At 46.6% G+C, this 15,547-nt stretch overlaps 1 protein-coding gene across 7 annotated transcripts in view; it reads right to left on the minus strand.

Annotated features, from left to right (window-relative positions):
• The window catches only part of LOC115085172 (beta-Ala-His dipeptidase-like), a 207,107-nt gene that overhangs the window by 126,901 nt on the left and 64,659 nt on the right, over nt 1–15,547 (minus strand). For all 7 annotated transcript variants that reach the window (XM_029590872.1, XM_029590868.1, XM_029590867.1 and 4 more), the window contains one exon: nt 8,949–9,092. In XM_029590872.1, the coding sequence (XP_029446732.1) occupies nt 8,949–9,092 (144 nt within the window). The remainder of the gene's footprint in view (nt 1–8,948; nt 9,093–15,547) is intronic.

The raw sequence follows: 15,547 nt of genomic DNA on the forward strand, positions 1-15,547 counted from the left end.
CCTCCAGTTTCTTGTTAATTAGTGACAGTCCTTCTCTGGGGTCTTCTTTAGTGAAGACCGAACTGAAGTATTCATTTAATATTTCTGCCATTTCTTCATCTGTCTCCACCTATTGATCCTTTTCACCTTTCAGTTTCAGTATACCACTTTGGACTTTTCTCCTTTCACTGATGTATCTGAAAAATGTTTTGTCACCTTGCTTTACCTCTTTGGCAATCCTTTCTTCCGCTTGACTTTTTGCTTTCTTGATTACTTTCTTCATCGCCCTCAGTTCCACCAGATATTCTTCCTTGTGATCCTCCCTTTGGGATTGTTTATATTTCTTAAATGCTGTTCTTTTATCTTTTATTTTATCAGCCACCTCCTTTGTAAACCAGATAAGTAAATAAAAGCATGAAAAGAATGAAATCTTTCTAGCATATATATTAGTCGCTTCGGTAATTGCTCCTTTTAGTTTGGCCCACTGTTGTTCCACATCTCTCGTTTTCTCTCAGCCTTCAAGTTCTTCCTCCAGGTACTTTCCCATTTCAACAAAATCCATGTTTTTGAAACACAAAACCTGGGTCTTTGTGCAACTTCTCCGTATCCGTAAATGAACTGGTAATGAGCTTTTCCATTTTTTGGAAGAGGTGAACACAAGCAGGTAAATTTTCTGACTGATTTCAACCGTGAAGACCTTACTTTGATATTTTTCATTAGTAGCTTGTTCTTTTATTTTTTGAAAAAGGGATTTTTTATATTGCTTATTTTTTTCTTAGGCATTTTTTCTACTTACCTTTAGAAAGAGAGTAAAAGGGAAGGGACTGCCCTCCCTCCCCCCACCCCTACCTTCAATTCTAACTTTAGAGGGTTAGACATTACAAAATAACCTGACCTTGGTTGGCAGAATATCACAAGGAAGTAAATTAGATAAATGTAATTATTGTAGAATCAAAACACTAAAATTCAGGAGGAGCTTAATTAATACCATAGAAGATACTTCAGGTAATTAATTTTTCAGGATAAAAGAGAAAAGTTCTGCTTGGTACCAGAAAGATGAGTGAGAGCAAGTGAATTAGTTCATTTTGTATTTTCTGCAAACAGAACAAATAAAGTAAATATTTTGTGAGATGATTGGTAGCATCATATTATTTATTTATTTATTTATTTATTTATTTATTTAGGGCTTTTTATATACCGATTGCCGTTTGCACATCATATGGGTTTATAAAGAAAACAGTGCAAATAAAATGGAGCATAACAGATACAAGCATCGTATCTTTTACAAATAACATAGAGATTATATTATGAGGCATAACAGTTACATAGAGCAAATAGACATCATATAATTATAATATAGGTAATATTACATCTTGTGTTAATAATAATTTCTAGTTGCTTTGGTTTAGTTTTATACTTTCAGCAACAGAATCTACAAAGGAAACAACCCAAAACTATATATTTTATAGATTTATAAATATATTTTACAGTCTGAAAGAATAAGATAAGACACTTAATACTTCCAAGGTCAAGTGAGCATTTGAACAGGACCACAAGAAGGGACTCTGAATGTGGTGGTGGTGGAACTTAGATTCCACAGGCTAGCTAATTTTTCTTGCAGGACAGTTGAAAAAAAGGTAGGAATTTTGGCAAGGCTTTCTCATTTCATTCAATAGGTACCTAAAGGTACCTTCTATCCTCTCTTTCGGACACCGTCCTCCTAAACTTCGAAAGGAAACAGCCCTACCTCCTAGCACTTCTCGACCTCTCAGCGGCGTTTGACACCGTGAACCATTCCATTCTTCTAGAGCCTCTATCAGATATAGGCATCCAAGGAGTGGCATTCAGCTGGTTTAAATCATTCCTAGACAACAGATTTTATAAGGTCAGGATCAACAATAAGGAATCACACCCCATCAAATCAAACCTGGGAGTCCCACAAGGATCATCTCTTTCTCCCACACTCTTTAATATTTACCTTCTCCCACTTTGCCAACTACTTTCTAACCTAAAATTAACTTATTACCTATACGCAGACGATGTCCAGATTCTTCTCCCAATCACAGATTCCCTGCAAAAAACCTGGTCTCACTGGAATAGTTGTCTGCAATCGATTAACAACCTCCTTGCCAGCCTTAACCTGATCCTCAATACAAAAAAGACCGAGTTCCTTATCTTTCACCGGATGAAAACCAAGCTCTCCACAACTCCCCAAATGATTCTAAACTCACCAAAACAGCTATCAACCACTCCCCAGTTGTCAGAGATCTAGGGGTTCGGCTTGACAAACAATTCAACTTTAAATCATTTGTCCATAATACCACCAAAGAATGTTTCTTTAAATTACAAGTACTCAAAAAATTGAAACCTCTCCTGCATTTTCGAGACTTCCGTCTGGTGCTTCAAGCTATTATTCTTTCTAAATTAGACAACTGCAATTCCCTCCTGCTAGGTCTCCCCGCAATAACTATTAAACCTCTGCAGATGGTCCAGAATGCCGCCGCCAGGATACTCACCAACTCAAATATAAGAGACCACATCACTCCCATCCTTCAGTCACTTCACTGGCTACCTGTCAAATTTAGGATCTCCTTTAAGGTTCTCATGATGATTCACAAGGACATCCACAACATCGCCCCTCTCAAGCTCAGCAATCAATTCCGTCCACACACATCAGACAGACCAGTCAGGAGAGCTTACAAAGGCTCCCTATATGCCCTCCCCTGCCAAATCCTCCCTAAGAAAACGAGCATTATCTACAGCAGGGCCTACTCTATGGAACTCTCTTCCACCAGATCTACGGCAAGAACCGAGTCACCCTACCTTCAAGAAAGATCTAAAGATGTGGCTTTTCATGCAAGCCTTCCCGGAAACCCAAGCTCACTCTGATGCTGTTCGAAGGACATGGTCTAAGGCTCGAGGATAATTTGGGCACGCATCACTCTCGACCAAGTCCCTCAGGACTAATCGGGGTGCCTTTTTTCCTCAGCTAAACCTTATGTACATCACCTCCATTTTGTGTAACCATCTTGCTCCTCTCCGCCCGTCTCACCCTCCCTCCCCCCTCCCCACTTTCTTCCCCGAATCCTAGCATCAAGCCTCATGTCTTTTATGCAACTTTGCTGCATTGATGTTGTATAGTTATCTCACATTAAGCTACAAGATTTACATTTGTCTGGATGTCTCATAGTTTTCCCTCATTCAGTTTATAAGGTTTTACATTTGTTCCTGTTTCCCAATGTTCTCATGTTCCAATGTGTTATGTCCTATGTAATTGCGTTCCTTGTGATAGGTTCTGTTACACTGTAAACCGGTATGATCTGTATACTTTACAGGAATGTCGGTATATAAGAATTCAAAATAAATAAATAAATAAATAAATAAATAAAGAACCAGCAACTGAAGGATGGCCAGGAAACATCATATTGCCAAAGCTGTCACTACTATTTCTAGTTCTTCTTCTATCCAGAAGGATATCCTAATCCACAGTTAAGAACCAGCAAAGTGTGAAAGATGTTTGCAGTCTGACTCCTTTGGGAAAGAGGCGGCAGAAATCAAAGAGGAGGTGGTAAGCCTGAGAAACATCTGGGAGAATGAGGACTACATCAATGAAATGCTATATTAGACAGGGACAGCAAATGTGAAGCCACTTTGATGTTATAGGTTGAGGGCCACTTAGGCCCCCTGAAGAATTGAATCACTGACTTAGCTATATAAATTGTGAATATATATATATATATATATATATATATATTTAGGGTCTGTTAAACTCTCTTGTCTTTTCTGGAATACTACATCACTGAATTATGTACATTACTGGTGAGTCTGTGAGGCCCTCAGGATACCTGCATTATTGAGTTACCTATGGGTCAAATTCTACTGACCTTTTACAGCCAATATCTGGCAAGGGCCTCTCTGTCCTAGGATTAGAATACAGAGGAAAAGAAAATGTGAACAGTATGATTGCTGACTACGTATTGGCGGGAAAATGAGACAAAGAAAGAGATATCGGGGTACATATTCAAAAGCCATTTAGATGGATAATGGGAAAGCTATCCATCTACATGGCTTAGCCACATTTTCAAAATGCTTACCCAGCTAAATTCTAGCCAGATACAAATTATCTGGCTAAAATTTAGATAGGTAAGTTGGGGGCGTTCCTAGGGCGGGAAGTAGGCATACCGGGGAGGAGCTGAGTTAGCCAGTTAAGTTAACTGGCTGTCTCCAATATTTGGAGTTAGCTGGTTAACTCTAGATGTGCCACAGGCAGGTCTAAAGTTAGCCGGATACCACATACCTGGCTAACTGTAACTTATCCAGGTATATTCAGCGGCATGGCCGCACCACTGACTTTCCCACTTAAGTTAGCCGGATATGGGTATCTGGCTAACTTAACTAGCCACTTAGCAGTTGAATATGTACCACATCATATATAAGACACACTTCAAGATCTATACCCCAGTACTGGCGGTAATGCAAGACATTCAACGACATGTTGTTCTCCAGTGCTATGTCCTAAGGCTGATGGACTGCATCACTGCTGAGATTCATGGGGTGACCTCAGCGACATGAGCAGAAATAGTATTGCATTGTAAAGATATATATATACTCTCTGGTTTTTTATTTTCTTATTCTATGCATATACTTTCTTGTATCTTATCTTCTATTATACTTGTATTATTTCTTCTTGTTTATATGAATCCTTATTTTATGTGCATTACAATTTGTATTAATCTTAGATTATTATAGATACTCAATTTACTGTGGCAATAAATGTGAAAATCAGCTAAGTGCAATGTATAGATATTTTCTGTTTGTGTGTGGGGGTGTAAGGGTTGAACTTACTGTGTCATGCTCAATGGATAGAGTGAATTCGCATCTAGCTAAACATACTAACAGCTCAATATAGTAAAGTGCGGCCGCGGTTACCCTGCTCCTAACCGGCTTTCTATTCACTTTTTGGCCGCGTTAGTCCAACCCGCGATACACTATCCCCTTTAACCTACTCCTACCGCGTCCTAAAATCCCCGGGCAACCCCTTCCACACGCGGCATGTATATTGCATGTAAACGATCGAATTAGCTATTCCCTACCATCCAGTAACGTGCGCCCCGACTATCTGCCGTTTTGCCGCGCGTTTAACCTGCTAACTTACCGCCTACCCTTACCCCTGCGTTAGAGGCAGGGGTAAGGGTAGGCGGCAAACTTTCCCCCAGCCCCCGCTCTCCTGCCCTGGCCGCGTCCATGGGTGCTGGTCTCCGGGGCAGCCCCAGTCCTCTCCCCTCCTCCCGAAGAAAAAAAAAAAAAAAAGCGAAAAAAAAAGTTGCAAGAGAGCGAGGGGAGAGAGGACGGGCAATCCTACGCTCGGGATTGTCAGCCCTCTCCCTTCCTCCCGAAGCAAGCAACCAAAGCGGAAAAAACGAAAAAAAAAAAAAAGTAGCAAGAGAGCAGCAGCACCCCTCCGGACATCGGAGAGGACGACCGCGGCTCCCCTCCCCTGCCTCCAGCTGCCCGCGATGATGGACGCCAAAAAGAGAGAGAGGGGAGAGGATGGGCAATCCTACGCTCGGGACTGCCAGTCCTCTCTCCCCTCCTCCCGAGGCAGGTGCGAAAAGCAGCCTTGCTCCGGGAGGAGGGGAGAGAGGACTGGCAGTGTAAAGCGACGAAGCGACTTACTTTTTGCAGCCCCCTCCGGACATCAGCGAGGACGACCCCCTCTCCTGCCTCCAGCTGCCCGCGAAGATAGACGCCTGCACAGGCGAAAGCGGCCCCTGTTCGTGCAATTGGGCAGCTCAAGGCGTGACGTCACGACGTTTGGCGTCACGGCATGTGACGTCACGTCTTGAGCGGCCCAATTGCACGAACATTTGAAATGACAGATACCAGCGTGTCCGTGATGTGTTAGGCCCGCGCACCCAGGTTACTGTATAGGCGCTCTATACAGTAAAATGGGTTGCGCGGGCCTAACCCTTCACGGACGCTTCTTAGACGCAGCTTGCATTTGCAAGCTATTTACATACAGGATCGAGTGGTAGGTGAGCTGCACTGTGCGTGTGGCAACCGCGGGTGCGCCGGGCACTAACGCAGCTCTTCCTACCGCTCGGTTCTGGATTGACCTATTTGAGAGATAAATGGAGAGCTAAGACAGCACAGCATGGGATCCAATATCAGAGATTCCCTGCGACCAGCTAACCTTGAGAATCTGCAGCAGTGGTGAGAGTGGGGTTTTGCTGCTAACTGTTCAGTGGGTTAGACAGTTAAGCTTGTTAGTACATTTCAGATGAAAGTCCAGGCTAAGGGGTTATGATATTGTCTTGCTGTTTTTAGTAAGAAATTCCTTATCTGATTGGTAAAGTTATTATGGTAACACCCGAGAATAAACCTTATCCCTAATAAAATGATTTTCAATATCTAAGACAAATGGACTTGAGTAATTCTAACATTCTCAGACTGCTGATAAAAATATATAGTGGGTGGTGAGCTTAGGCAATTGTTATGAGCCTCACCCGCGGTCATCCCGCGCATGGGATCGCTCACCTTCGGGGTTCCACAGTGGGTCCTGGTTCTGTCTCCCTCGCGGCCCTGGCAAGTCCAGCTAGACCTCGACGTCCCACGGTGGCGGTCGCCGGGCCTTCAGCTGAACGCCAGGCCTCACGCCGGGCCTCGGCGTCGCAGCAGCTAGCCACGCCCCTACGCGCGTGTGGACCGGCCGTCCTGATGCAGGTTCCAGGGTGAGGCCTAGTTCCGCGGTGCACCCTGATTGAACTCATGTTAAAAGGAAGTTCCTGGCCTCACTTCCTTGCCTTGGCAATCGGGTCAGTTTGTTCCTGAGATTGCCCTTGCTTGTGTTCCTGCTTGCTTGTTCCTAGTCTCATTCCAGGATCCTTCTGTTCCAGTTCCGTTCCTGCTCCCTAGCCCTGCTTGTTCCAGTATTCGTTGTTCGTCTCCCTGGTCTAACCTCGGACTGCTCATCTGCCCAAGACCTCAGCTTGCTCCTGACCTGCCTGCTGCCTGCCCAAGACCTCAGCTTGTTCCTGACCTGCCTGCCCAAGACCTCAGCTTGTTCCTGACCTGTCTGCCCACCTGCCGCCTGCCCAAGACCTCAGCTTGCTCCTCAACCTTGCTTGACCTCTGGATCGTGACCCTTGCTCACTGACCATTCCTCGGACTGATTTCTGGACTTTGACCCTGCATGCCTGACCTTGCTTGATTCTGGCGCTGTCCCTAGCCTTGTCTTCGCCATCTCTATTCTGGTTCGCTTTCCTCCAACCTGTTTCCAGCCTCGAACCCAATAGCACTCCTCTAGCATCTGTGGGCACGTTGGACTTACACTCTCCCAGGAGACCCTGCGAGGCCCACCTAAGTCCAACCTGCCCGGGTCCCTATGGGCTCCTCCCACGGGGACCTCGGGCTTCCAGTGGTGAAGCTATACACTGCCTCTGTCTCCTTCCATGCTCCGCCCCCTGTGGACAGTCCATGTACTACCACAGGACAAGGGTCCACCCCCCCAGCGCAACAGCAATAAATCCCTACAGCTCTTTCTCTTCTTCCAAATCTATTCTGTCTCCACTCTCTGCAAATTCTAGTTTCTATTTAAAAATGTTTATATACCGCATTCTACAATGGAAGTAGGTCAAAGCAGTTCCCAGAGGTACATACATATTCTAGTTGTCTCCCCTTCCCAAACCCTAGTCTGTAGCTGTACATTTCCACTCTTCAAGTTCTAATGCGCAGCTCTCTCACTCTCTCTGCAGCAGTCTATTGTCCAGGAGGCTCCCTATATCCAAGGCTTCAGCTCGAGATAAAAAAAAATAAAATAAGCTCAACCCCTGCCAGAAAGAGGAAACAGGATGAAGTTAGGGACTCACGGGAAAGAAGTTGCAGAGATGGGGTGAGTGGGTGTTAAAGCAGAAAGGAGAAACTTAAAGGAAAAGTGCTGAGGTTCTTCACTGTCCTGTGACAAAAACTTGCAGAGGGAAAAGAAGGAAATCAATCCTTGAATTAGCAGCTATAAAACTTTTCTATGCTCTCCCTTTCCAGGGGAAATTTTACCTCACTTCCTAACACCCCTGGGAAGTTGGGCTTACTTGTCGTCCTGCCCTCCCACCCTATGTTGCGGTTATTTCTGGAATGTTGCGATGGAAGTTTGTATATGTTGTCGCAGTTGAGGCGGTAAACCCGAGCCCAAAAGGTATATGTAATGGGGCAGTGATAAGGTGGTAAGGATGGCGGGGGGGGGGGGGGGGGAGCCTCGTGTAGTTGGAGGGGCTGCTACATGGGAGGACCGGAGAACTACGGGGCCAAAGTTCCCGGTGTGAGCTTACTCTCGCTGTTTGAGGCAGAGTAGGTGGGGATAGGGGAGGGATTGTCACTTCACCATTGGGGGGAAGGTGGTAAAGATGGGGAGGACAGAAATTTGGGTGGGGGCGGTTTGGAGGGGTTGTTAAAAGTTATAAGTTGTAAGGGCTCGGGTTAATGTTTTGTATTAAACTGTGGCCAAGTTAAATACCACTACTGTGTAGGATGTATTCTTGGGGGGAGGGGGACAACATGGGCCAGCAGTATTCCATCCCTATGTTATGATCCTACGCCCCTGCATATGGAGAATGAATGTTTCCATATTCTTGCAGTATTTTTTACTTTCTTCTTAAAGTTAAGGATTTATAGTGGGTACGGGTGGTTGAGAAAATGTACACATTTCTTTCTTGTATTATTTGCATTATTGTTACAGTGTTAATACAAATATTTCAATTACATTTTCTAAAGTGAGAATAAGAAAAAGTCCCGCAATTTAAACTTCTTAACTTTCTGAGGTTCGGCCTAAAGTAATTTTGGAACTTTTAGTCTACATTTTTGATTAAATAATGGTAAAGATATCTGTCAAAAATTATATTAAAAATAGACTTATTTGTATGATACACTTACACAATCATTTTGGAAAATAATAAAAGCATTCAAATAAATGTTACCTGCTTAACGTTCGGGCTTATTAACTCAACAGTTGCGCCCAAAGCTTGAATCCGTTTAGCTGCTATATCCATCATTCTAGTTAATTCACCTCTTAGCTTAGGGTCACTGGACTCGCTTTCCACAGTCAACCATTCTTTAAGTGCCTGCAATATAGAAGACTCAAATTAATCTAAATATTTGCCAGAGTCTATTACTGCCTTTATCCCTTTTCCCCTAAAACAATACAGTTCTGGTAGCTAATTGGTCCTGAAGAAAACAGAAGTCTTAGGAAGTTCTGAAAGGTATCGCACAACCTACTCAAACTTCAGAAGAAATTGATAAAGACCTATTACATTATTAATTATCTTCATACACCTTATACACTTGTTAATAACAACAGCCAGTAGTACTGAGCTTTCAATTCACAGAAAGCTTTTTAGAAATGAATTGAAAATCAGAGATATTCAAATATACATCTATTCAACTAACTTTACAGTAAGAGGTGGCTCTAGGCTAACCAGTGCCCTGTGTGAAAACTGAAATTGGTGCCCCTTCCCACCTGAAGAAAATTACCAGCTTCACTCATGCCACTGTCTGCAGCGTCTTCAGGGATCTCTCCTACCTCCACCCCCGATCTCTACCTGTTTCTCTCCTAACTTGTCCTCCCTTCCAGTGACAAATTTAGGTTTCTGCCATTCCTAGGAACTGTTAGTGCAGTGAATCCCCTTGACTGGTCAGACAACGTGAATAAAATCTGAGGTCTACACAGGATGGGGTAGAACCTCAAAATGAATCTTGCACTGCAAGCTCAATAAACATACCCTGCATCCACCTACTGTAAACTCCCCTAACAATGGGTGCAGAACAGAGCTAGGAGGTTTCCCCTTTAATTCACAATCCAAAAAAATGTTGAGATTACTTACCTGATAATCTTGTTTTCCTTAGTGTAGACAGATGGACTCAGAACAAGTGGGTATAGTGTGCTCGTGCTAGCAGTTGGAGACGGATCTGACGTCAGCACGGGTACATATACCCCCACAGGAAGTGAGGCAATTCAGTAATCTTCCTTGCAAAGCTGTTATGGATATATGTGTACTGACGATCAATGAAATAGTGAAACAGGATTCCCCTGACCGATTGATAGTAGCTGGAGACCGCCAGCGTTCCCAACCGGAAGGCGTCAACACCTGGCAAAGGGGACGCTCTTATGTAAGAAAATGACATGGCTTACTTTGAATCGGTGAAACCCATGTATACCGGCAGCCGGGCGGGATGCTGAGTCCATCTGTCTACACTAAGGAAAACGAGATTATCAGGTAAGTAATCTCAACATTTCCTAGCGTGTAGCCAGATGGACTCAGAACAAGTGGGATATACAAAAGCTACTCCCGAAGTGGGTGGGAGGCTGCCTAAGGACCCGCGTAGGACTGCCCTTGCAAATGCTGTGTCCTCCCTGGCCTGGATATCCAGACGATAAAATCTGGAGAAGGTATGGAGGGAGGACCATGTCGCCGCTTTACATATTTCTGCGGGCAACAGCATCCTAGATTCTGCCCAAGATGCTGCTTGGGCTCTGGTAGAATGAGCCTTGACTTGTAGAGGCGGTGACTTCCCGGCCTCTACGTAGGCCGCTCTGATAACTTCTTTGATCCAGCGGGCGATGGTGGGCCGAGAGGCCGCTTCTCCTTGTTTCTTCCCACTGTGAAGGATGAACAGATGGTCCGTCTTTCGTACTGCTTCTGTCATTTCCAGGTATCTGGGCAGCAATCTGCCGATGTCGAGATGGCGTAGTAAACGCCCTTCTTCTGATTTCTTCAAACCCGCCGTGGTTGGCAAGGATATGGTTTGGTTGAGGTGAAATTTGAGACTACCTTAGGCAAGAAGGATGGAACCGTGCGAAGATGAATAGCCTCTGGAGTGATTCTAAGAAAGGGATCACGGCAGGACAGCGCTTGTAGTTCCGAAATGCGGCGTGCTGAACACACAGCCAGCAAGAACACCATCTTCAAAGTTAGAGAACGGAGAGACAGGCCCCGAAGGGGTCTGAAGGTGGATCCCGCAAGGAAATCCAAAACTATGTTGAGGTTCCACAGGGGCACTGGCCACTTCAGTGGCGGACGAATGTGCTTGACTCCTTTCAAGAAGCGGGAAACATCTGGGTGCGTGGCAATAGTCTAGCCATCCCTCCGGGGACCGTAGCAAGACAGTGCAGCCACCTGAACCTTGATGGAGCTGAGGGAGAGACCCTTCTGAAGCCCATCCTGCAGGAAATCCAAAACAATAGGGATTGTGGTCGCATGTGGATTGGTGCCATGAGTGTCGCACCAGGCTTCAAATACTCTCCAGATCCTTACATAGGTGAGGGATGTGGAAAACTTGCGAGCTCGGAGGAGTGTATCTATCACCGGCTCCGAGTAACCTCTTTTCTTCAGTCTAGCCCTCTCAATGGCCAGACCATAAGAGAGAATTGAGCCGGATCCTCGTGGAGGATGGGACCCTGACATAGCAGGTCCCTGAGAGGAGGCAGGGGAAGAGGCTCCCCTGCCAGTAGTCTTCTCATGTCCGCGTACCAGGGTCTTCTTGGCCAGTCTGGTGCCACTAGAAGAACTAGGCCCTTGTGCTTCTGAATCTTGTGTATAAGGGTGCCCAGCAGGGGCCACGGAGGAAAAGCATATAGCAGGGTCCCTGGAGGCCATGGCTGAACCAGGGCGTCGATCCCGTGAGAGAACGGATCTCGCTTGCGGCTGAAGTATCTGGGTACTTGAGCATTGAACCTGTCCGCTAGTAGGTCCATGTCTGGAATCCCCCACTGATCCACAATCATCTGGAAGGCTGTGGGGGACAGCTGCCATTCTCCCGGATTTAGACTTTCCCTGCTGAGGAAGTCTGCCGTGGTGTTGTCCCTTCCGGCAATGTGGACGGCGGAGATGTCCTGGAGATTCGCCTCTGCCCAAGCCATCAGCGGGGCTATCTCTAGGGGCACCTGTCGGCTTCTGGTTCCGCCCTGACGGTTGATGTAAGCCACCGTGGTGGCGTTGTCGGACATCACTCTGACTGCCCTGTTCCGCAGTCTATGAGCAAATTGCAGGCAGGCTAACCGGACTGCCCGTGCCTCTAGGCCAGGGGTCGGGAACCCATGGCTCGCGAGCCAGATATGGCTCTTTTGAGGGCTGCATCTGGCTCGCAGACAAGTGTCGCCATACTTCGCGGTTCCCCGCTGACCCAGCTGCTCCCCGGTCCTCCGCCGCCCGGGCTTAAAATGCTGTCAGCATGGGCGGAACGCGGCAGGACAGCTGGAGTCAGCGGCACCGGCGTGCTCTCTTCTCCCCCCCCCCCCCTGCGGCCCGGAAGAGGAAGTGGAGAGCATCGGGTGCCTGCGCGGGAAGAAGAGACCACACTAGCGTGGTCTCTTCTTCCGCGCAGGCACCCGATGCTCACCACTTCCTCTTCCGGGCCGCGGGGGGGAGGAGAAGAGAGCACGCCGACTGGAGTCATCCGGGTGCCTGCGCGGGAGTCATCGGGTGTCAGCCGGGTGCCAGCGCTGGAGTCATCGGGTGCCTGCGCGGGTCTTCCCGCGCAGGCACCCGATGCTCTCCACTTCCTCTTCCGGGCCGCGGGAAGAAGAGAGCACGCCGGTGCTCTCTTCTTCCCGCGGCCCGGAAGAGGAAGTGGAGAGCATCGGGTGCCTGCGCGGGAAGACCCGCGCAGGCACGCTAGTGTCCGACGGGAAGAAGACTGCAGCGCGGCTCGGAGGAAAATGAAAATCTTCAACCGCGGCCGATGGGACTCCGCCTTCGCCTCCGCGAGGGCTGAAAATGAAGGAGGTTAGCGTTGGGAGGTGGCTGCTGCTGCCGCGAGTTCCCGGGGGGGGGGGGGGAAGGGGGAGAGAGAGAGTGAATGAATGAGCGAGCAAGCATGTGTGTTTGAGATCCTGTGTGTGTGAGTGAGAGATTGCATGTATGTGAATGATTGAGAGCCTGTATATGTGAAAGAGAGTATGTCTGTGATTGAGAGCCTGCCTGTGAGAGAGAGAGCATGAATGTAAGTTTACCATTGGGAACCTGTATGTGTAAGTTTGTAATTGAAAACCTGTTTGTTTGAAAGAGTATGTGTGTATGATTGAGATCCTTTGTGTGTGAGAGAGATCATGTGTATGTATGATTAAGAGCCTGTGTGTATAAGTAAGAGAGAGATCATGTGTGTCTGTGTCTGATTGACAGCTGGTTTAGGTGATGGAGCATGTGAGTATGTGATTGAGAGCCTGTGTTTAAATGAGAGAGAGAGACCATGTGTGTCTGTGTGATTGAGAGCTGATTTAGGTGAGGGAGCATGTGAGTATGTGATTGAGAGCCTGTGTTTAAATGAGAGAGAGAGACCATGTGTGTATGTGTGTGATTGAGAGCTGATTTAGGTGAGGGAGCATGTGAGTATGTGATTGAGAGCCTGTGTGTAAATGAGAGAAAGAGAGGACATGTTTGTAAGCATGTGAATGAGAGTCTGTGTGTGAGAGAAAAAGACAGCATGTATTTATGTGATTGAAAGCCTGTGTGTGTGTAAGCGTGAAAAGATAGACAGCATGTGTGTAAATGTGTAATTAAGAGCCTATATAAGTGAGAGAGAAAAAACATTTGTATATGTGAGTGACTGAGAGCATGTGTGTATAGGTGTGTCATTGAGAGCCAGTGTGAGAGAGAGCGCTGGTATGTGACTGAGAGAGGAGAAAGTTCCAAGCAAACCACCCCACCTCCTGCTAATTCAGAACAATCTCAGGACACCTGGATATCAAACGTTCCCAGGTATGCAGAGCAAAAAAATTTTTGTATCCTTATTATTTTTCATTACTGGATCTTTGTGTCTGCTATTTTGAAATATTTTGTTGGTATCTGGAAATGTTTTATATGAGTTTTCAATTATTGGATATTCCACTCATCAGCTGTTTCGAAATATGTTCTTTTTGTTAGTACAGTTTTACTGCTGATGATTTTATATTTCTTGATTTGTTTTATAAGGATGTGTGATGTTTCTTTTTTCCTTTGTTACACTGCATACAGAGACTCTGGCTTGTTGCAGTTTCCAATTCAGTTTTTGTCTGCATGCTTCTTGTTATGCGTTTTGGTCTCTTTATTCTATGTTAGGTGAGGGACAGCACGTGATTCAGGTGAGGTTTTCTGCTGGCGTGTAGTTTCTGTGTAGGACTCTATAGCAGCCTGACTTGGTCCGTTTTCCTAATAGGAGATGTATTGGTGTCTTAAGGCCTGGTGTAATATTTTCAGAGACTTATTGTACTTTAAAAGTGTGATCTTACATAAAATGCACACATTTACTTGTATTTAGTTTTAAACATATTGTATGGCTCTCATGGAATTACATTTTAAAATATGTGGCGTTTATGGCTCTCTCAGCCAAAAAGGTTCCTGACCCCTGCTCTAGGCGGTTGATGTTCCACCCTGACTCTTCTCTGTTCCACCGCCCTTGGGCGGTGAGTTCTTCACAGTGTGCTCCCCATCCGCTCAGGCTGGCATCTGTGGTGAGCATAATCCACGTGGGGGAGGACATCTTCGACCCCCTGCTCATGTAGTCGGACTGCAACCACCACCGTAGCTGGGTCCGCACTCTGGCTGGTAGAGGTAGATGCACGGAGTAATTCCGGAAGCAGGGGCTCCATCGAGAGAGCAGGGAGCGTTGTAGAGGTCTCATATGGGCTGTTGCCCAGGGTACCACTTCCAGGGTGGAGGCCATGAGACCGAGAACCTGCAGATAATCCCAAGCTATGGGCCGGCTGGCTCCCATCAAGGACCGTAGATGCGTCTGAAGTTTTAACCTTCTCTTGGTGGTGAGATTGACTTTGTCTGCCTGGGTGTCGAACTGGACTCCCAGGTATTCCAGTGATTGGGAAGGCTGTAGGCAACTCTTGTTTAGGTTGACTACCCATCCCAGGCTTTCCAGAAGGGCGATCACTCTGTTGGTCGCCCGATGGCTCTCCTCTCGTGATTTCGCCCTGATCAGCCAATCGTCTAGGTAGGGATGGACAAGGATTCCTTCCCGTCTGAGCGCCACTGCTACCACTACGATCACCTTGGTGAAGGTCTGCGGCGCCGTGGCTAACCCGAAGGGCAAAGCCCGGAACTGAAAGCGTCGTCCCAGAACCTTGAAGCGTAGGTAGCGCTGATGATCCCGATGGATTGGGATATGCAGGTATGCTTCTGACAAGTCTAAAGCCGTGAGGAATTCCCCTGGCTGTACTGCGGTCTTGACTGAGTGCAGAGTTTCCATGCGAAATCTCGGGACCCTTAAGTATCGGTTGACTGACTTGAGGTCCAATACGGGCTGGAAAGTGCCTTCTTTCTTGGGTACCATGAAATAAATTGAATAATGCCCAGAATCCATTTCCCATGCAGGTACTGGGATTATGGCTTTCAAGGACAGGAGCCTCGCCAGGGTAGCTTCCAATGCTGCCTTCTTGTGGATTGGACACGGGGATTCCACAAACCTGTCCGGAGGGATATGATGGAAGTCCAGATAATACCCCTCTCGGATGATGGCGAGGACCCACTGGTCCGACGTAATCTCGACCCATCTGGGGTAGAAGAGGGTTAACCTGCCCCCTATGGCTCCGTCC

The sequence above is a fragment of the Rhinatrema bivittatum genome, chromosome 2, assembly GCF_901001135.1.
Source record: "Rhinatrema bivittatum chromosome 2, aRhiBiv1.1, whole genome shotgun sequence".
Classification (NCBI taxonomy): Eukaryota; Metazoa; Chordata; class Amphibia; order Gymnophiona; family Rhinatrematidae; genus Rhinatrema; species Rhinatrema bivittatum.